Here is a 20774-nt window from a genome sequence, read left to right on the forward strand (position 1 = left end):
CAACTCTAATATGGTTCTTATTTGAGTTGATTTATTACATGGGGGAAAAAAGTGTTTGTCAAGAAATTATCTGGCTTAGGAAGAAGACTCCTGATTTTGTTTAGTTTGCCTTCTGTTCATTCTTCCCTTTGTTATAGTTTTAAACCTGGGCCTATCACATAAACTATTATAAAAAATAATTTCTCTATCTAAAAAAGAAATTGTTTTAAAACTTTCAAAGCAAATATACTTGGGGAATATTAAATGATGGCTTGTGACTTTTTGGGTCAGTATATACCTTTTGTGGCAAAGAAGGTATTCCCTTGTATTAGAGTTCTCCAGAGAAACAGAGCCAACAGGATGTATGTACATAGAGAGAGAGAGATTTGTTTTAAGGAATTGGCTTATGCAACTGTGGAGGCTTGGTAAGTCCAAAATCTGCAAGCAGGCTGAGAAGAGTTGCAGTTAGAGTCCAAAGGTAGTCTGCTAGCAGAGTTCTCTTCTTGGGCAGGTTAGTCTTGTCCTATTAAGGCCTTCAGCTGATTGGATGAGACCCACCCACATTATGGAGGATAATCTGCTTTACTCAGAGTCTGCTGATTTGATTGTTAATCTTATCCAAAAAATACCTTCACAGAAACATCTAGAATAATAATTTGACCAAAAATCTGTGTACGTGGCCTAACCAAATTGACGTAAAATTAACCCTTCCTATCCTTATTCCAGCTTTCTCATTTATTCCACTTTGTGCCAGATAATGTACTGAGGGCTGGGGATATGGTGGTATTAAAAACAGATGCAGACATAATCTCTTCCTTCATGAAATTTATAGTCCAGTGATGAGGGTTGAATGTTCTCCATATTATTTGAGAGGTCCATTAATTTAAGTTAATATTTGCCAAATATTTTTTTTTCTTTTTAAAAAATCTTTTCCTTTGTTTTATTCTCATCTCCATCTCTTTTCACACCCATTTATTTGCTCTTAAACACAATCCTAATAAATAGCCAAGTTAATAGCTTCAAAATATTTGCCAAATATTTAATAACTTCATTTAAAAGTTACTTTGGAATGCTGGTTTATTCTTTGACTAGTAGTTCGGAAAATATTGTTATTTTTAACATGCCCTAGCAGTTGATTTGTCCTTCTCTCAACTTTTTGACTCTAACCTGTCTTTGGACCCCTTTAATGCTGTCTCTTTAGTATCTTGCATGAGAAAGAAGCAGGTATAAGATTCATTATAGATTACTGCAATTATTGGGAAAATGTCTTGACCTTTTTTTGTAGCATTCATTCATCTATTCTTAACATTTCATTCTACAGGTGGAAATTAACTATGATACAAGTTTAAAATAGATGCCAACTATTTATAGAGGCTGTGTAACCTAATAGTTGTGAGCTCAGATTATGGTATCAGACATATCAGCATTCAAGTTCTGGTTGTAAACATCAGTATCCCATCTGTAAAATGGGAATTATGACTGTGTCTGTATTAGTTTCCTGTTGCTGCTCCAACTAATTACCCCAAACTTGGTGACTTAAAATAATACAAATTTATCATCTTCCAGTTCTGGAGGTCAGAAGTCCAAAATGGGTCTTTGGGGCTACAGTCAAAGTGATGGTAGGGCTGTATCCTTTCTGGAAGCTTTAGTGGAGAATCTGTTTTATTCCCTTTTCCAGCTTCTAGGGGCTGCCCCCATTTCTTGGCTGGTGGCCCTTTACCCCATCTTCAGAGCGAGCAGCATAGCATCTTCAGATCTCTTTCTCTGACTCTGCTTCTATCCTCACATCTCCTCTGACTCTGACCCTCTTGCCTCTGTTGTTTAAGACCCTTGTGATTACATTGAGCCTACCTGGATAATCTAGGATAATCTCTGCATCTCAAGAGCCTTATTTTAATCACATCTGCAAATTCCCTTTTACCATGCACAGTAACATATTCACAGGTTTTGGGAATTAGGTCTGAGGTATCCTCTCTCCATCTTTGGGCATTTCAAATTATCTTTGAAACAGGTTAGATCATCAGAAAATTATATTCTTATAGCTCTGCAGGAAAACCTTCACTGTCTTAAGTTTTAAGGCTTTATTCAAGAATTTATTGAATATTTATGGAAGAAAAAGCCTAATTAAAGAAACGCTTGCAATTTATTTAACATTGTTCTTGGAAACCTTGTCTATTTTCAGCTCTGACCAAAGCTTTAATAAGGATCAGCCATTTTAAGATTTTAGTAAAATGTTTGTCCCGCCTAGAGAACTGGTATTATAATTATACAACATAAAGTTTTTTCTTTTTGCCTTGGGTGCTAAAAAAGCTCGTAAATGGATTTTATTGCTCAATGTTGGAAGTTTTATGTGTGTTTTTATCATAAGTAAGTATGTAGCAAATATTAATTCCTTGACACAAATGCAGGTGCACAAAAAAAAGTGACTTTTCTCTTTAAAAGTAATTGAACTTGATTTCTATTTTGAGCCCCTATTCATTATTCTGGGTTATAGAAATTAATTTCAGTTAATTCAAGGTCTGTTTTTCCTCTTTCCTCTGAGGTTATATGTAATTTAGAGGGATGAATGCTGTGCCAGTACTGGTGATGTGGTCGGTGACATGATTATCATCTATCCGAGGTGCCATCTGCTGAGATGTTTTCATTTGCATCTAATCTTTGGCAGTAGGTTTGTGCAGGTTCCTGCTGTGACCTCCTTACCCTGTTCAGGTCACTGGCGCTCTGTGTCATGTCCATACTGCTCTGAAGCACATGCGATATCATTCTGTACTCTCCATGTCATTCTTGGGTGCTGGGGGAGAATTCTGTGGGACTGGTGCAAACCATGCAGACATTCTGTTTGTTTCATTGCAGCACTTTGGCACAGAAAGAGCTCTGGGAGTGTTTACATTTCTAGACTACCAGTGTTTGGGGCAAAGATTTCTTCCGCTGTTAGATCTTCCAGATCTACCTGAGGGTTTCTATTCTCCCTGCCGGGGAGACAGGATGCAGGACCCTTTCTTAGGAATTCCATTAATGTCTGAGCTCTCTTAGCTTTCTTGTGGCTTCTCTTTCCTCTTCCCTAACCTATCCTATTGAGATAGGATCTAGTTTAGGATGCAAAAAGACCTGATGCATATAGTCTTCCAAATTTTAGTCTTAAACTCTAATTTCAGCTTTTGAAACTCAGTACCATCACTCAGAATTGTTCTATGTTTTATTGGGGCATGCCACTTGTGACACAATTACTACCACTGACAAGATGGGAGGAGGTACCTCAGTTAATGTCTTAAAGTATTTTCCCATCACAGATAAAAGGACATAGGACAACGTGATTCCTTACTTGATTTTCCTTTTTAGCACAGTGAGTGTTTCATGCAGCATGTTTAATACAGTGAGTCTACATCTCTATCACCAGATTATAAATTTTGTGATGGCAAGTGCTGTGTCTTACTTATTTCTACATTCCTCAAAGTGGTTCTACAGAAGATGCTCAGTAACTGTTGATTTATTAGGATGTTAAGAATAACTGAATTAAACTTGCCGTGATCAGACAAAGGGGGTAGTTTATTAAGCATGAGTCTGACTGGGCCAGCTTTCCTGGGCAACTAACATTGGCCTGAAAAAGAAAATAATTTGTGGTTGTCAGATACTAATTAAATGATCCAGCTACTACCGTGACATATTAAAGGACTTTATTCAATTTCAAAAAGAAAGAACAAATGAACACTAGATTACTGAAGACTTTTCTTGTCTTCCCTCTCCTCTTTAGGTCCTCTCAAAAGTCATCTCTAGGGAAAATGCCAATAAATGATCACGACTCTGGTGTTGAAGATGAAGACTTTTCTCCAAGACCAATTCCTAGTCCTCATCCAGTAAGTCAAAAGGTATCACTGATCTTATAAGGAACTCACCTTTGTAGTTAGAAACATAAAAGTCTTTTCATGTTAAAGCACTCAATAATACTACTCAAAACTTATTTGTTTCATTCTAAGATATGTCTGGCTATCTATATCTATATATATTCCTCACAGGTACATATAATTATATAATTATATGTAATAATATATGTGCATATATACACATATTGTAATAAATACATAGAATTCTTATTCCCAGAGAAAACTGAGGCACAGATTGGTTAAGTTACTTGCCCAGGATTACACAACTAGTAAGTAGGAAAGCTGGAATTCAGGAGGTTTGGTTTCAGAATCTGGTGCTCTTAACTCGTATAGACTTAACATTCTATATTATCACCGGAGCTTTACTTTGGTTCTTATTACCATAGTCTGAGAAAACATCCTACTTGCTTTTGGAGATTGCTAATAACCCCTGTCATAATTCATAACTTTTTGATTGCAGCCAACCAGTAGGTTATTTTACAATTGTTGTGCCTTAGTTAGACTAATTACTTATTAGAAGAAAAATGAATGAGAAAAAATTTTTTTAAATTAATATCAAATTCTAACCAAATGAATCACAGTGAGTAGTTTGTTTACTCTTTTCTGCTCACTTCCAACTCTTTTAGTTGGTATCAGTAAAAAAGAGTAACACTGAATAATTTCACTTAGAAAAATATTCTGAAATATTAATTGGAAGATCCTTTGTTATTAAGATGCAGAAACATCCTGCCTGTGATCATTTTTTTTTGCAGAGGGGGGGTGAAAAAAGTCTATTGTAAAACAGTTTCCCATATTGTATTCTGTGATCTAAGCAGCATTAGTCAGTGCTTCAGTAAAAGAAGTTCCATTGTTAAGTGAGTTTGTGAGGGCGAGGACCATGTTATTTTGCTCACAATTGTATTCCTAGTGCTTATCACATAGAATATGTCTAGAAAATATTTGTCAACTGTCTAAATAAAGAATAAACACCTTTTAATAAGTAACTAGATATAATTTGGGAAATACTAGTTTAAGGAAAGTGAAACAATACATGCTTCTCCTAGAAAATACTTGTTTTTTCTTTCGTTTATTTCCCATTTATAGATCTCTAAGATCCAACCATCGGTTCCTGAACTTTCACTTGTGTTGGATGGCAATTTCACAGAATCAAACCCTCTGCCTAACCCATTGGCAATGGTGAATAATGAAAATCCTCCTTTGTTGATTAACCACTCTGAACACTTGGAGCCGTTGCAACCCCAGCTTTATGATGAGAAACACAACCCAGAAGCTGAAGCTGGAGAGCCTTCCTTGAGAGAGCTACCAAATCATTTAAACCAAGGCATTGCTCCTTTGAGACACTGCAAAGTAAGACAGCCATCTGTCTGTAAGAAAGGGAACCCCCATATCAGGAACAGTGTTAAACCAACTTCTCTTGATGGGCCATCTCCTGATACATCTGAAAAGCTTCAAACAGTTTCTGCTGGAAATGTACACAAAGAAGAGTATCCTTTAAGATCCTCCACATTTAATTCCAGGCAGTCTTCTCTTGCCTCTCAGACCTACCCACACAATTTTGTTTTTTCACCCCATAATTCAGGAAGACCAATGGAACTTCAGATACCGACTCCCCCCACACCATCTTACTATTCCACAAATGTTTGCAGTTGTTGTCAGCATCATGGCCATGTTCAATATAGTCCAATAAATTCTTGGCAAGGAATGAATACAGTAGGATCTGTTCAAGACCTCCAGTCTGAAGCCCTTCAGAAACACTCACTATTTCACCCAAATGGATGTCCAGCTCTGTACCATAATGCATTCTATTCTTCCAGTAGTCCTATAACCTTGAGACCTCAGGGAAGCATGGGTGGTTGTTCTCCCCACGGCAATGCAGAACCATCGCCTGTGGCAAGACTCCCTTCGCATGTGGACTCATGTAACCCACAGCCTTGTGCAGTATGCATGCACACACCCAAGACTGGGTCAGATAATGGAATGATGGGACTATCTCCGGATGCATATAGGTTCCTCACAGAACAAGACAGACAGCTGAGACTACTTCAGGCACAGGTTTGCTAGCTTTCTTAGTTCTGTTAATTCTTGGTATTAATATAGTTTCTTAAAAATAACTGGGGGCCGGTCCAGTGGCTCAGCAGTTAAGTTCGCATGCTTTGCTTCGGTGGCCTGGGGTTCGCTGGTTCGGGTCCCGGGTGTGGACCTGGCCACTTATCAAGCCCTGCTGTGCCAGGCATCCCACATATCAAATGCAGAAGATGGGCACAGATGTTAGCTCAGGGCGAATCTTCCTCAGCAAGAAGAGGAGGATTGGTGGCGTATGTTAGCTCAGGGCTAATCTTCCTCAAAAAAAAAAAAATAACTGGCAACTCTTCAGTAATTACATTTTATGGAGTAGAATTGTAGAATGTCCGAACTGATGGAACCTTGGGAACTGAATTCTAGTCCCTGTTGTTTTACAGATAATTAAAATGAGGATGAGAGAGAAAATTTACCCAATGACACCTTGCTAGTTAGGAGTAGAACCAGGACTAGAAAGCAAGCCTTCTCTTGGCTCTGTCTTGTGTGTAGCCTAACCTACAACACAATTGCATTTTTATTTCATTTTTTGCCTCTAATGAAAAGTCTATATAAAATGTGCTAACCCTTTATATACAAGTTAATATAAAGCCTGCACAATGGATTCTGATATAGCTGTGGTTTCTTAACCATACAGTATGTATACTGATCTTTAGCTGGTGTACATAATAGTTCTAGAGCCTCTTCTGTGGATCTATACTAGACTTGTTTCCTTCCTTTTATCCTGAAGTGCTTCCTTTCTTCAGGCCTTTATGGCGAAGTTCTTAGTCTTAATTATATCCTCGCACTGTTTAGTCTAAGAATTGTGTCCCTTTTATTTTCTTTCCTTACTGACACCCTTCTTCTACATATCTACCACAAATCCCCACCCTCGTTCCTTTCCATTGTACCAATGGAAACAACCTGAAATATACTCTTTCATATTTTTTCCATGATCCTTTAACTACACAAATATATGTATAATGGGCATATATACAGGTGATTTTTTAAAAACATTTCGTTTTAGAGTCATGGTGTTTAAGAAAAAACTAAAAAAGACAATCACATTTTTCAAATTCTGCTTAAAAATGGTTTAGATAGGTCACCTGAGAAAAAATTTAGCTTGCTCTTTTTTAAATTTAGAAGGTAAATTCTTTGAAATTGTAAAATATAAGTTGGATTTTAACAAATCATTATAAACATTTGAGAAAAATTTTAATGTAGCTGAATATTTCACTTTGAAAAGAAATGTTTGTCATTTATTTCCTTTTTTTTAAAAAAAGGCTTACAGGGGCTGGCCCTGTGGCCGAGTGGTTAAGTTCGCGCGCTCCGCTGCAGACAGCCCAGTGTTTCGTTGGTTCGAATTCTGGGCGCGGACATGCCACTGCTCATCAAACCACGCTGAGGCAGCGTCCCACATGCCACAACTAGAAGGACCCACAACGAAGAATATATACAACTATGTACTGGGGGGCTTTGGGGAGAAAAAAGAAAAAAATAAAATCTTTAAAAAAAAAATAAATAAAGGCTTACAGAGGTTAAAAAGCTCTTAAGCTATTTAGAAATCTTAGTTACCTGGCATTTATGTACTTAAAATGTAAATTATAGACTGCTGCTCTAGTCTAGATTATATGAATCATTATACTTGGGAGAGTACAAAATATGATGCAAAAAATGCATCTATGATAAATATATTTTGCTCATGTGAATTCTTTTTCCTTTTTTTAGGTTACCATCTTATTTAAAATTTCTAAAAAATTTTATAACACAGTTTCTATATAAGCATATATAGAATTATCTTATTCTGCATAAAATCTCATTATAATGACATAAAACAAATTTTCTAATTGGTTTCCTATAGATTATTTCAAGAGTTTCAAGTTTCTGCTATGGCAAACAATGCAACATTGAACATTCGTACACTCCTGTCTCCGTGCATTTGTTCCTGTATCTCTGTGGCATAGATCCCTAGAAATAAAGTGGGAAATCAAAGAACACACATTTTAAATGTTCAAAGCTACCCAAAGTTCTTCCTCTCCTAGTATTCCAAGTCTCATTTTAGTGTAGTGATTAAACGAGTGGGCTCTGGCACCAGGCTGCTTGGGTACTGATCCAGTTTTGCTATGATCTAAGTTATGCCATCTTACTTTACCTCTCTGACTTTGGTTTTCTCATCCCCAAAATAAGAATATACATAAGTTTATTGAGACCTAAGTATTGAATGAGTTATTAGGTAAGGGCTTAGAATAGTACCTGGCATATAGTTAGTGCTCAATAAACGTTAACTGTTACTATTATTTTCATTATTATTATCTCAATTCATGACGTCACTTCTTAACCCCATCGGTCAGGCCAAAATCTTAGGTTTCAAAAACCCAGGTTTTGGGACCAACCCGGTGGAGTAGTAGTTAAGTTTACATACTCTGCTTCAGCAGCCTGGGGTTTGTGGGTTTGGATCCTGGCTGCAGACCTATGCACTGCTCATTAAGCTGTGCTGTGGTGGCATCCTGCACACGAAAAATAGAGGAAGATTGGCACAGATGTTAGCTCAGGGACAAGCCTCACCAAAAAAAAAAAGCAACCCAGGTTTTACTTTCTAGATAACATCTTAAACTATTCTTTACCTTCTCTCCTGCTAACCACTCTAATTGAAACCACTGTCTTCTCTTATCCATACACACTCCTTCCAGTACTGTCCCCTGCTGTTTCCTGCAGTTGGAAACACCACAGCCATCTTTTTAAAGCTCAAGTCGGGTCATAGGTCTCCTGCTTATAACTCTCAATGTTTTTCCATTGCAATTAGAATGAAATCCAAATTCCTTACCTTGCCCTCAAAACCCTTTGGATTCAGCTTCTGTCTTCCTCTCCTAGCTCATCTCTTGCCACTGTCTTCCATGTTTACTACACTTCAGCTGCAATAGTGTGCTTTTTGTTCTTCAAAAACATGAACATGTTTCCACTTTAGTCTTTAAGAATTGTGTCTTTTTTTCCTTTCCTTACTGACACCCTTCTTCCACATATCTACCACAAGGCTTGCCTTAAGTCCCCTTTGCCTGAAACATCCTGATTCTTCTAATGGCTGGCTGCTTCTCCTCATTCAGGCCTTAGTTAGATGTTTTTGTTTTTTGTCTTTAGGGAGCTCTAGGGAGGGAGCTTACAAGATTCATCATTGTATTCTTTAGCACCTTGTGTAGTACTTCACTTGTAATAGTTGCTTAATACGTGTTTTGTAAGAATGAGTGAAAATCGCCACTAGGAAGGTTACACCAATTCTCCAAAACTTTCCACATCTCTGATACTGGGCATATCAAACTCTTAAATTATTATCAGTCTTATAAGTAGAAACTTTAAATTTGCATTGTATTGTTACAAGGTTGATCATTTTATTATTTACTGGCCACTTGTATTTTCTTTCTATAAACTCTGTGTTTAGTCATTTTTCTATTGTCTTTTTCTAATTAATTTAAAAGAGCTCGTTATATAAAGAAAATTGGTTCTTTGTCATATATATGTGGTAAGTATAATATATAATGTCTTTTGTCAAGTGTCGCCTATGTGATCTCTCTAAACCACGCTCTTATTGTAAATTGGGAACAATGATTAGTATTATATGTAGATTTGAAGGTTAAATGAGTTAATATATATGTATAAAGTGCTTAGTGTAGGACCTGGCTATAGTAAACATTCAACAAATTACAACTATTTTTATCTCTTAATCCTCACAACTACCTTAGTTTTAGGTAATGTTGAAGCTCATAATGGTTGAATAGCTTTTCCAAAAGGTAGCAGAGTAGGATTTAAACTTAGGTCCTTATGACACCAAAGCCCATGTTCTAAACCACTAAAGTACATATACTATTTTGTGTTATTAAAGCAGGTTATATTTCTACTGATCTTAACAATTTATTGATGATACTTATTTTTCTATATTAATAAAGTTAATCCACTAAAATTAATGAGATGAGTTGAACACAATAATATAATTTGTAGGGAAATAGAAAATTGCAGTATTTAAAAGGGAGGCTCTTCCACTTCTAGATATGTACCCAAGAGAAATGAAAAAATATGCTCACACAAAAACTTATACATGGATGTTCATAGCAATGTTATTTATAATAGCCAAAGGTGAAAACAATCCAGTGACCATCAACTGATGAATGGATAAACACAATGTGACACCTCCTACAATGGGATGTTTTTTGGCCATCAAAAGAAATGAAGTATTGTTATGTACTACAGCACGGGTGAACTTTGAAAACATTATGCTAAGTGAAGGAAGCAAGATACAAGGCCACATATTGTATGGTTCTGTTTATATAAAATGTCCAGAATAGGCAGATCTGTAGAGACAGAAAGTAGATTAATGGTTGTCGGAGGCTCGGGACACTGGCAACGGAGAGTAACTGCTAATGGGTACCCAGTTTTTGCAGGGGTTGATGAAAATGTTCTGAAACTGGATGGTGGTTATGGTTGCAAACTTTGTGAATATACAAACCACTGAATTGTATACATTAAAGGGATGAATTTTATGGCGTGTGAATTATATCTCAATTTTAGAAGGAGGGGAAGCTTTTGGTATTTGAACCTCAGTTTTGCTACTTGTTAGTTATGTGACCTGGCAAATAAGTTTATTTTTAATGCCTCAAGTTTTCTCATCTGTAAAGTGTGGTTAATAGTAGTACGTTCGTCATGGAGTTTTCAAAATCATACATAAGAGCTCTTAGTATAGTGTCTTCTAAACAGGAAGCACTCAGTAAGTGTCAGCTGTTGTTATTAATATTTCCACTTTTAACATGGCCAATTCTGATCAACCTTTATAAAAAGAATCTTGTGTAAAACATTTTCAATATTTGGTAAATAAAGTTAGAGCATACCTCCTATCTTGTAAGTGAAAGAAGAATAAAATGTTGGTTTGAAGTGTTAACATTGAGACTTTTCTGTTTGTGTCAATATATGAATGCTCATCTAAACGCCTATGTGTTTTCACTTGTAAAATTACCATTAGCTCACGTAAGTACTTTTCACTAATGAATGATAATGATTTTCTCCATTGAATAAGTTTTGTAGTATGATCTAGTTGAAATGTGAGAAAATATGGGTAAAAGTAAGTTATTTATAACGGGGGCACCTTGTAATTCATTTTTAAATTCTGGTGCCAATTTAGTTGATTACTTTACTGTCAGTTTAAAGTGTGTTTTTAATTGATACAGATTCAGCGTTTGTTGGAAGCACAGTCTTTGCAGCCCTGTTCCCTTAAGACAACCACTGTTGAAGACACGGTGCAAGCTGCAAGCCAAATGGAGTTGGTTTCCATGGAAGCACAGTCTTCCCCTGATTTGCACATGAGAAAAAGTGTAAGCATTGCTGTGAGCACAGGTAATTTCCTTTTTCTATTTGTAAGAAATTTTTAAAAATGCTTTTCATATCTACTTTTTAAATTTTTACATTGAAATTGGTGCATGGTACCAGTAGAACGAAAGCCAAGGTGATGAGAGTATAAGTTGTTTAAGTCTTTGTGTAATTTTACTCTTTCTCAAAGTAAAACTATACTTGAAAACAGATAGGAAAGCACATAACACATTGTTTGTTTGTGCTGCTTTCCCAGGTGGGACCCGATTCTAATAAGGGAAGTCATCTGTGGTTTGAGGGGTCAGGGGAAGTTTTATCTGCGCAGTGTTATTGATTCTAATTCTTGAAGGGTATGAGGCTTTTAGTAGGTGGAATTGAGAGGTGGCAGAACAGATTGGGTAGAGAAAATAGTATCGACTTGGTGAGAAAATACAGGGGTGTGAGTTGTCTAGTACTCTACATTACTATGTTATGGAGAACCTTGACTACATCTTTCACAATGCATGTCTACTTCATTTGGTAAGCAACATTGAAGGCCTTTTAAAAAAATGAATTAATAATATAAATGACATATTTGTTTACATGTTTATTCACCACCAGACCATGAGATCTTCAAGGACATCTTTGTTTTCCCAGGGTCTAGCAAGATGTTTAGTACATAGGGTGGTGGTGATAAGAATGAAGAGGAAGAGTCATGTAGGATGTTGATAAGATTTGGTAACTAATTGGATGTGGCAATTGGAAGAGATAGAATTCAAAAGTTACTCCAGCATTAAATGCAATGTGACATCCTGGATTGGATCCTGGAACAGAAAAAGGACAGTAGTTGAAAAACTGGTGAGGTCCAAATAAAGTCTGGGGTTTTAGTTAATAGTAATGTACCAATATTGGTTTCTTGATTTTGAAAAATGTACCATGGTAATGTAAGATGTTAACATTAGGGGAAACTGGGTACAGAGTATCCAGGAACTCTCTGTAGTATCTTCATTGTAAATGTAGAATTATTCCAAAATTAGAGGTTTATTAAAGATGAGAATGAAGGTTTCTCCAGGATTTTAAATCTGAATGACAAGGGAAGGCAAGTTAGAGAAGTAGAGGAGAGAAGATGAGTTCAGTCTAGATACCTGCTGAGATTGAGCTACTTTTGGAAATGTAGATACTGATACTCATATGTCAGAAGAGTGGAGGTGGGTTGATGACATAAGACTTGAGGAAGTAGCAGATGAAGAGTTGAGCCAGGAGAATAAAAATTTAGGAAGAAGAATAAAGAAGGAAGACAGATTTTTACATATATTCTTTTGCTGAACACATGTATTATCTAAATTGTCCATGTGGAGGGGAGAAAGGAAGGAGGGTAACAAGAACCTCATGTACATTTATAAGTCAAATTCAGGTATTACTCAGTTAAGATTGTTTGGCTGCAAGTAACATAAACCACTCTGAACTAATTTAAGCAAGGAAGGGGAATTTACTGGAAGGATATGTGGATGGTTCATGAAAACCAAGGCCGAGAATGGGGCTAGACTTGAGGAAAAAGCTGGAACTAGAAACTGCAATACCTTTAGGACTATTCAGTTATTCTTCATGGCTGTTTTTACTCAACTCTGTCTGTAGTCTTCATTCACTGCTTTGCATTTCAAAATATAGCTCACCCAGAGCTCCAAAGTTTATGTGTTATAAAGTTCTAGCCAGGTACACAAATCAGGTTACTATCCTTCAGTCCCCGTTTCAAATCGCAGAGAATCTGAATGGCCTAGTCTGGGTTAGGTTTTAATCCCTGGTTTGGTGGTAAGGGGTTTGAGAAGCATGTAATAGGAACCTATCTGCTGGAGCCCCACCTTTGCTAAGTGCAGAGGTGATAGTTCCCAGAGAAAGTGTGTGTGTGTTTGTGTGTGTGTGTTGTAGAGGGGTGGTGGTAAAGGAGCTGTGGGTATTGGGAGCTAAATAAGCACACCAAAAAGTACAGTTTCCTCCTCTGTCCTCTTGTAAAATTCTGTACTTACTGTATTACATTTGCTTATCATTTGTATCTCTCACTAGACTGTAAGCTCTTGGGATCTGGAATACTGCCTTATTCACCGTTGTATCTCGTTGCCTAACATGATGCCTAAAACATAGTGTGCCAAATAAATGATAATTGAATGAAGTCATTCACATGATCAGACTGATAAATTCTGAAATTATTTGAAACGAGTTTTTAAGCATGATACATAGAATTCAAATATTTTGAAACCTCATATATTCATATTCAGTTATTACTTATATGCAGAAAAGAATTGTTAATAATCATTTGAACTAAATGGCTTTTTTTTTCCTGAGGAAGATTAGCCCTGAACTAACTGCTGCCAATCCTCTTTTTGCTGAGGAAGACTGGCCCTGAGCTAACATCCGTGCCCATCTTCCTCTGCTTTATATGTGGGACGCCTGCCACAGCATGGCTTTTGCCAAGCGGTGCCATGTCTGTACCCGGGATCAGAACTGGCTAACCCGGGGCTGCTGAAAAGCGGAACAGGCAAACTTAATTGCTGCACCACCGGGCTGGCCCCCTAAATGGCTTTTAGAAGTATATTCTACAATACTACCTATTTCTCTAAAGATACATATCAATATGTATTCAGGAACAGTAGCAGAACTTACATAACTTTTTCAAAATTGTCCTTAAAAAAAATTTTTTTTTAAATGTTTAGTGAATAGGGGGGCCGGCCGTGTGGCCAAGTGGTTAAGTTTGTGCACTGCTCTTCGGTGGCCCAGGGTTTTGCCAGTTCAGTTCCTGGGCGCGGACATGGCACTGCTCATCAGGCCATGCTGAGGCGGTGTTCCACATGCCACAACTAGAAGGACCCACAACTGAAAATATACAGCTATGTACTGGGGTCTTTAGAGAGAAAAAAGAAAAAATAAAATTTAAAAAAAAAATGTTTAGTGAATACAAAATTAAATCATGCTTTTATTAATTTATTTTCATAAAGTCACTCAAGTTGACCTCAAAGTAGAAAGCATTTGAGTTGGATTTACTTTTTGGTTTTAACTATTTCTTGGAATCATTATATATAGCAGTATTTCTCGAATTGTGGAATGCTTACCGCTCAGATTCAAAAGATGATTTGGAGTGCTATACAGATGAATATTTTATATTTTGTAGATATATTTATTCTTATGAGTATTGGAAAAATGTAATTAGCACATCAAATCTGTGAATTCACAGAAATGATGAAGCTAGGTAAAAATAAAGTGAGCTGATTTAAAGAAAAGCAATAACCAAATAATACATGCAAATAATTCTGCAAATAATTGCACGGGTGATCCATAAAGTTTGGGAAACGTTTGATTTTTAAATACCTGCCTGATTTACATATGTCTGCTACATTCCTAATTTAGTTTCATAAATACTGTATTTAAGGATCAAAATCAGAGAGCCTAGCATTTTGTATTTTATATATTTCTCCTGTTTTTCAGAACAACAATTTTCAACATACACACAATCCCCCCCCAAAATTGTATTCAGAGCTTTACTATGTAAAGCACATCATTTGAGAGCCATACCTCTTAAGAGGCAGGGCTCAGAATGTCCCCTTTCCCTTTGTACCCCAATTTTCTATCTTGTCACCTTTTACTTACCTCTTCATGGCATTTCTGAGGAAATATAATCTGAAAACAGTTACAGGTGATTGTGTTAAAATAATATATTAATCTTACTTAACAAAGATTTGTCAGAGAATTATTTTTATAGTTGAATATTTGTTTCAGTATCTGTTAAATCACTTCACCCCCAGGTGCCAGCCTGTTTTGGAATGCAGCAGGTGATGATCCAGAGCCGGAATCTCAGCTGAGGCAAGATGACACCAAGATTTCCAGTGAGGACATGAATTTTTCTGTTGATATTAATAATGAAGTCACAAGTACTCCGGGTAGTGCATCTTCATTGAAAGCAGTTGATATTCCCAGTTTTGAAGAGAGCAACGTTGCTGTGGAAGAAGAATTTAACCAGCCACTTTCTGTGTCCAAGTAAGGTCTCTTTGATTCAGTATTCATCCTACTTCTTTTTTTCTTTTTAGATTCTGTCATTCTTTTGGTGTTCTAACTCAGAAACTATTTGTTTTGTAAATAGTATTTTCATTGATGTCTTTCCTGATATGGTTCTTATGTAATTGACAATTCTTAGCCTTCCAGGAACCATTCCCAGATGTCAATAATTAAATGTGTGACAGTCTGACTGAATCAGAACATCTGAAGAAAAGTTCAGAAATGCATGTGCTCAGACCTCACCATAGAGATTCTGATAACACTAGGTGCCATATGGAGATGGGGTCCTGAATTTTGTAAAGTTTTAAAGATTCCCCCTATTTCAATTATATATATATAAAAGTCTTTATTTTTGAGAGATGCAACCTGAATATTTACATATGAAATGTTATCTGAGATTTACTTCAGAATAACCTGGTGGAAGATGAAATGGCTAGGGGTATAATTGAAATAAGACTGACTATGAGTAGGTGATTTTTAAAACTGATTGTATATAATGACGTATTTATTCTTTGTGTTTGAAATTTTTCATTATGCAATTTTCTATTAAATAAAATAAGGATTCCAAAGTAATTTAGATCTTTAGTAAATTTGGAAACAAGTTCAGCAAATATTCTTTGAGCTTCTACTATGTGCTGCCACAGAACTAGGCCCTAGAGATTGAGCAGTAGTAGACAAAGCTTCTGATTCATTGAATTTTCATGAGTTCTGGAGACAAACAGTAACCACATAAACAGTAAATAATATAATTTCATATAGTGATAACTGCTCTGAAGAAAATAAGAGTGATCAAGTGGAGTGAAAGTGGGATGACAGCATGGGAGCGAGGGGATATATTAAGTAGGTGGTGAAAGAAGCTTTCCTTGAGGGAGTAACATTTGAGCAGACTTGAATGATGAGAAGGAGCTGGCCATGAGAATATCCAGAGGAGAGTGTTCCAGGTGGAGGAAATGGCGAGTGCAGACCCTGAGGTATGCATGAGCTTGACAGTTCCAGAAACAAGTAGGAGAGCCATTGTGGCTAGACATAATGACTATGAGGAAGAGCATGGGAAATGTGGTTAGAGATACGGGCAGGAGCAAATTATGTAGGGCTTTGTAGGATGTAGAAAGTAGTTTTGAATTTATTCTCTGTTTATTAAAGCCGAGGATGGTTTTAGACAATGGGGTAGTATAATGTGATTTTTCATTTTTCAAAGACCATTCTAGCTGTTTGTGGCAACTGAACTGAAAGGGGTTAAGAGTGGAAGTAGGGAGACTGGTTAGTAGACTAAAGACCAAGTGAGATGAAGGTGCTTGACTTGTGATGGAAGTGGTGGAAGGGATTGGGGTAGAATAAATTTTGAAGGTAGAGGAATAGTGTAGGTGTAAAACACTACAGGATAATATCACATGAAACAATTAAAAGGCGTGAATTTGGTGATGGGGTGGCATGGGACAGGCAGTCGATTACTTTTTAAAATTATAAGCCTTGTGATAATATCTGACATTTTAAATTATTCAGATGATAATAGTGATTAAAACAATAAACATGCCCCTCCAGAAAACTAGAGAGAAACATTTGTCCTTTCCTCAGTATATGTTTTTTGTTTGTTTGTTTTTGAGGAAGATTAGCCCTGAGCTAACATCCATACCCATTTTCCTCCACTTTATATGTGGGACGCCTACCACAGCATGGCTTACTGAGCAGTGCCATGTCCGCACCCGGGATCCAAACCAGTGAGCCCTGGGCTGCTGAAGCGGAACGTGCGAACTTAACCACTGCGCCACTGGGCAGGCCCCTATAGTATATGTTTTAATGATACAATTCAATTAAGTGTGTGTACTATGTTCCACAGTGTATTAAAAAGATCTGTATACCTGTCTCTCCCACTAGATTGAATTCCTACAGGATTGGGATCATATTCATTTCTCTATCTTCTGAACTTGACCCAATGTATGGTTCCCCATGTTAGCTACTTCGTAAATGTTCACTGCTAGGAAGAGCAGTTTGGGGTGAGCCTCAAGAAAAGTCGCCATTTTATTTGGAGTAATTATAGAAACTGAGAACAAAGAGGAATGAACTGTGGTCATCCTTATTTATCCTCCTTGACTTACTTCTGTAAACAGTAGACTACTTTCTAGAATTATGGGGGTTTTCCCCCTGAAATAATTTTTAAGTCAGAACTTTAAAAATCTCCAATCCATTGTTGTTTTTAACTTCAGAAACAGATCTTAGTTAATTGATAGAATGCAGTTAACTGCATTTTCGGGCAATTAATCAGCTCTGTTGATTCCAACACATAACTAGATGTAAATCTAATCTCTGTTCAACATAATGTATTGATTTGGATTGAATACTATCACCAGTGTTGTCCATGGTAGTTTTGGTGCTTCTCTAGGATTCCTCCCAACATCTGGTCTGATTCATGCTGTGGTTCCCATGGCTAAGTATTCACACATGGCACCTAGCCGTCTGAGTTCCCTGTCCCCCTTGAATGTCTTGCTGGATCGATTGGTCTTTCTGATGTTAAAGCAGTCTGTGAAGGATAAATTTATTTGTCTTGCAGCATAATTGGTAATTGATTGCTTTTTCACAGTGAAAAGTAGTAGTATGTGATATTTAGAGACTTTCTTTTGAAATGATCTTATTTTTATTCAGAAGTCATTCTTTAGACATACTTACTAATACTTGCCTTATTAGTCATCTTTTAAAATTTTGTTTTAATCTGAAATCTTTTGAAGTTTGAAATCTTTAATGTTTTGGTTCTTTTCTTCTTTTTCAGCTTTTGGTTTTGCTTGCTAGGTTAGACACCACGACAAATATTTTAAAATTCTCAAAAATGCAGGATAGCAGAGTGATTGAGAGCATGGGCTCTGGTGTCAGACTGCCTGGATTTGAATCACAGCACTGTGACCACCAGCAAGTCTCATAATTTCTGGATGACTTGGTTCTCTTATCTTTAAATGGAGAAAATAAAAGTACCTGTCTTATAGCGTTGTTGTGAGGATTAAGTGAGTTAATATACGTAAAGCACTTAGAACAGTGCTTTAGTACCTAATTACTGTTACCATTTGGCTAAAGATGGAATAAGGTAAACTCAGTAACTGACACGGACTCTCCTTAAAAATAAAGTGCTTTGCAAATGTTTGGGTGATAAAAATCCTGCTTAGTACAAGTAATTTCCCGAAAAGCCATAAGATCTCCAAAGGCTGGATTTCTGCTTCTGTGTTTGAGAGTTTTTGTGTTTTCATTAAAGTGAAATAGGTTAACATGGTTGAAGATAAAGTTTCTGATCTGATGTACGAGGAACAAGGGGAAAGCAGCAGGAGAGGAAGAAAACAGACAATTAGGGATCACCCACTATGTATATCTGGTACTATGCTAGGCACTTTTATCTCCTTTAATCCTGTCTCATTGTTTTCAACCCAGGGAGGTGGATATCATTTTTCCCATTTTATGGATGAGGAAGCTGAGGCCCAGAGCAATTAAGAAATTTGTCCGAGACATGATGAACACACAGATAACTGTATTATAAATGAAAATGTGTGTGACATAGAGATAAGAGGAAGTGCTAACGGGAGTTAAAAGAAGCAACAGAACATATCCAGTTGGGGTTTTAGAACGATATCACAGAGGAACCAAACTTAAAATGACCCTTGAAGGGTAGATAGGATTTTGACAAAGTGTGCCAATTTAAAGGCATTAGAGCAGTAATTCTTGACTCCATGGCATTTGAAAATATAGGTAAATCCGGGCCCTTCACCTTCAGAATCTCTGAAGGGAGAGATCAGAACAGTTGTGTTTTTTGAAACTTTACAAGTGATATTGATGTGTAGCCAAGGTTGAAAACTACTGCATTGTAGACAAAAAATCTAGACTGAATTCAGAGTATTAGTAATCCAGTTTATACATAGAATATAAAGTAAAATGGGGCATTGTAAGACATTGGCTGAAAAGCCAAGTTGGCTACCAAGTTTTGGAGAGCTTTGATTGACAGAATAAGGAATTGTGTTTGTTTTAATAAGCCATTTAAGGTTTTTGTTTGTTTTGTTGTGGTAAAAAATACATAACATAAAATTTACCATCTTAACCATTTTTAAAGGTAATGTTAAGTGTATTTACATTATTGTGAAACATATCTCCAGAACTTTTTCATCTTGCAAATCTGAAACTCTATTAAACAACTACTCCCCTTTTCCCCTTCCTCTCAGACCGTGGTAACCATCATTCTACTTTCTGTTTCTATGAATTTGACTACTTTAGATACCTCATGTAAGTGGAATCATACAATACTTTTCTTTTTTTTCTTTTCTTATTTCACTTAGCATAATGTCCTCAAGGTTTATCCACAGTGGTAGCATATGACAGAATTTCCTTCCTTTCTAAGGCTGAATAATATTCTGTTGTATGTACATACCACATTTTGTTTATCCATTCATCCATCAATGGATATTTGGGGTTACTTTCATCTCTTGGCTATTGTGAATGATGCTGCTGTGAACATGGGAGTGCAAATATCTCTTCCAGATCCTGCTTTCAGTCCTCTTGGATAGATGCCCAGAAGTGGGATTGCTGGATCACATGGTAGTTCTATTTTTAATGTTTTGAGGAACTGCCATACTGTTTTTCCATAGTGGTTGCACCATTTTACAATCCCAGTAACAGTGCAAAGGGTTCCAGTTTCTCCACATCTTTGCCAACACTTCTTATTTTGGGTTTTTTTTAACAGTAGCCATCCTAGTTGGTGTGAGGTAATATCTCATTGGTTTTTATTTGCATTTCTGTCATGATTAGTGACTTTGAGCATCTGTTCATATGCTAGCTGGCCATTTGTATATCATCTTTGGAGAGAAATGTCCTGTGCCCATTTTTTTTTTTTTTTTTAAAGATTTTATTTTTTCCTTTTTCTCCCCAAAGCCCCCCGGTACATAGTTGTGTATTCTTCGTTGTGGGTTCCTCTAGTTGTGGCATGTGGGACGCTGCCTCAGCGTGGTCTGACGAGCAGTGCCATGTCCGCGCCCAGGATTCGAACCGACGAAACACTGGGCCGCCTGCAGCGGAGCGCGCGAACTTAACCACTCGGCCACGGGGCCAGCCCCTGTCCTGTGCCCATTTTTAATTAGATTATTTGTTGTTGAGTTGGAGTTCTTTATATATTCTGGATATTAACCCCGTATCAGATACGTGATTTGCAAATATTTCTCCCATTAAAAGTAATAGGCACTTTTTCTCTGTGTATAAGATTTAGTTCTTTGTATCTATTTAAGTGTGCAAATTTGGATACTGAGGGAAATTATACAATGTAATTTCAGTGAAGTTCTTTTGAGTTTAGGATAAATTCACTTGTGTCTTTACTAGTTTAAATGCAGTTTCACCTTAAGGAAGGAGATGGACTGGGTGACTTCAAGATCTCCTTCCTGATTTTTTTTGTGTGTGTGAGGAAGATTGTTCCTGAGCTAACATCTGTTGCCAGTCTTCCTCTATTTTAGTGGGATGCTGCCACAG

General features: G+C 36.8%; 1 protein-coding gene across 6 annotated transcripts in view; it reads left to right on the forward strand.

Moving 5' to 3' along the window:
* The window catches only part of STIL (STIL centriolar assembly protein), a 54074-nt gene that overhangs the window by 21066 nt on the left and 12234 nt on the right, over positions 1-20774 (forward strand). For 4 of the 6 annotated variants that reach the window (XM_014845228.3, XM_014845229.3, XM_044770739.2 and 1 more), the window contains 4 exons: positions 3731-3845; positions 4944-5912; positions 11126-11291; positions 15038-15269. In XM_014845228.3, the coding sequence (XP_014700714.3) occupies positions 3731-3845; positions 4944-5912; positions 11126-11291; positions 15038-15269 (1482 nt within the window). The remainder of the gene's footprint in view (positions 1-3730; positions 3846-4943; positions 5913-11125; positions 11292-15037; positions 15270-20774) is intronic. The other 2 variants (XM_014845230.3, XM_014845231.3) reach the window with 1 other exon arrangement.

The sequence above is a fragment of the Equus asinus genome, chromosome 5, assembly GCF_041296235.1.
Source record: "Equus asinus isolate D_3611 breed Donkey chromosome 5, EquAss-T2T_v2, whole genome shotgun sequence".
Lineage (NCBI taxonomy): Eukaryota > Metazoa > Chordata > Mammalia > Perissodactyla > Equidae > Equus > Equus asinus.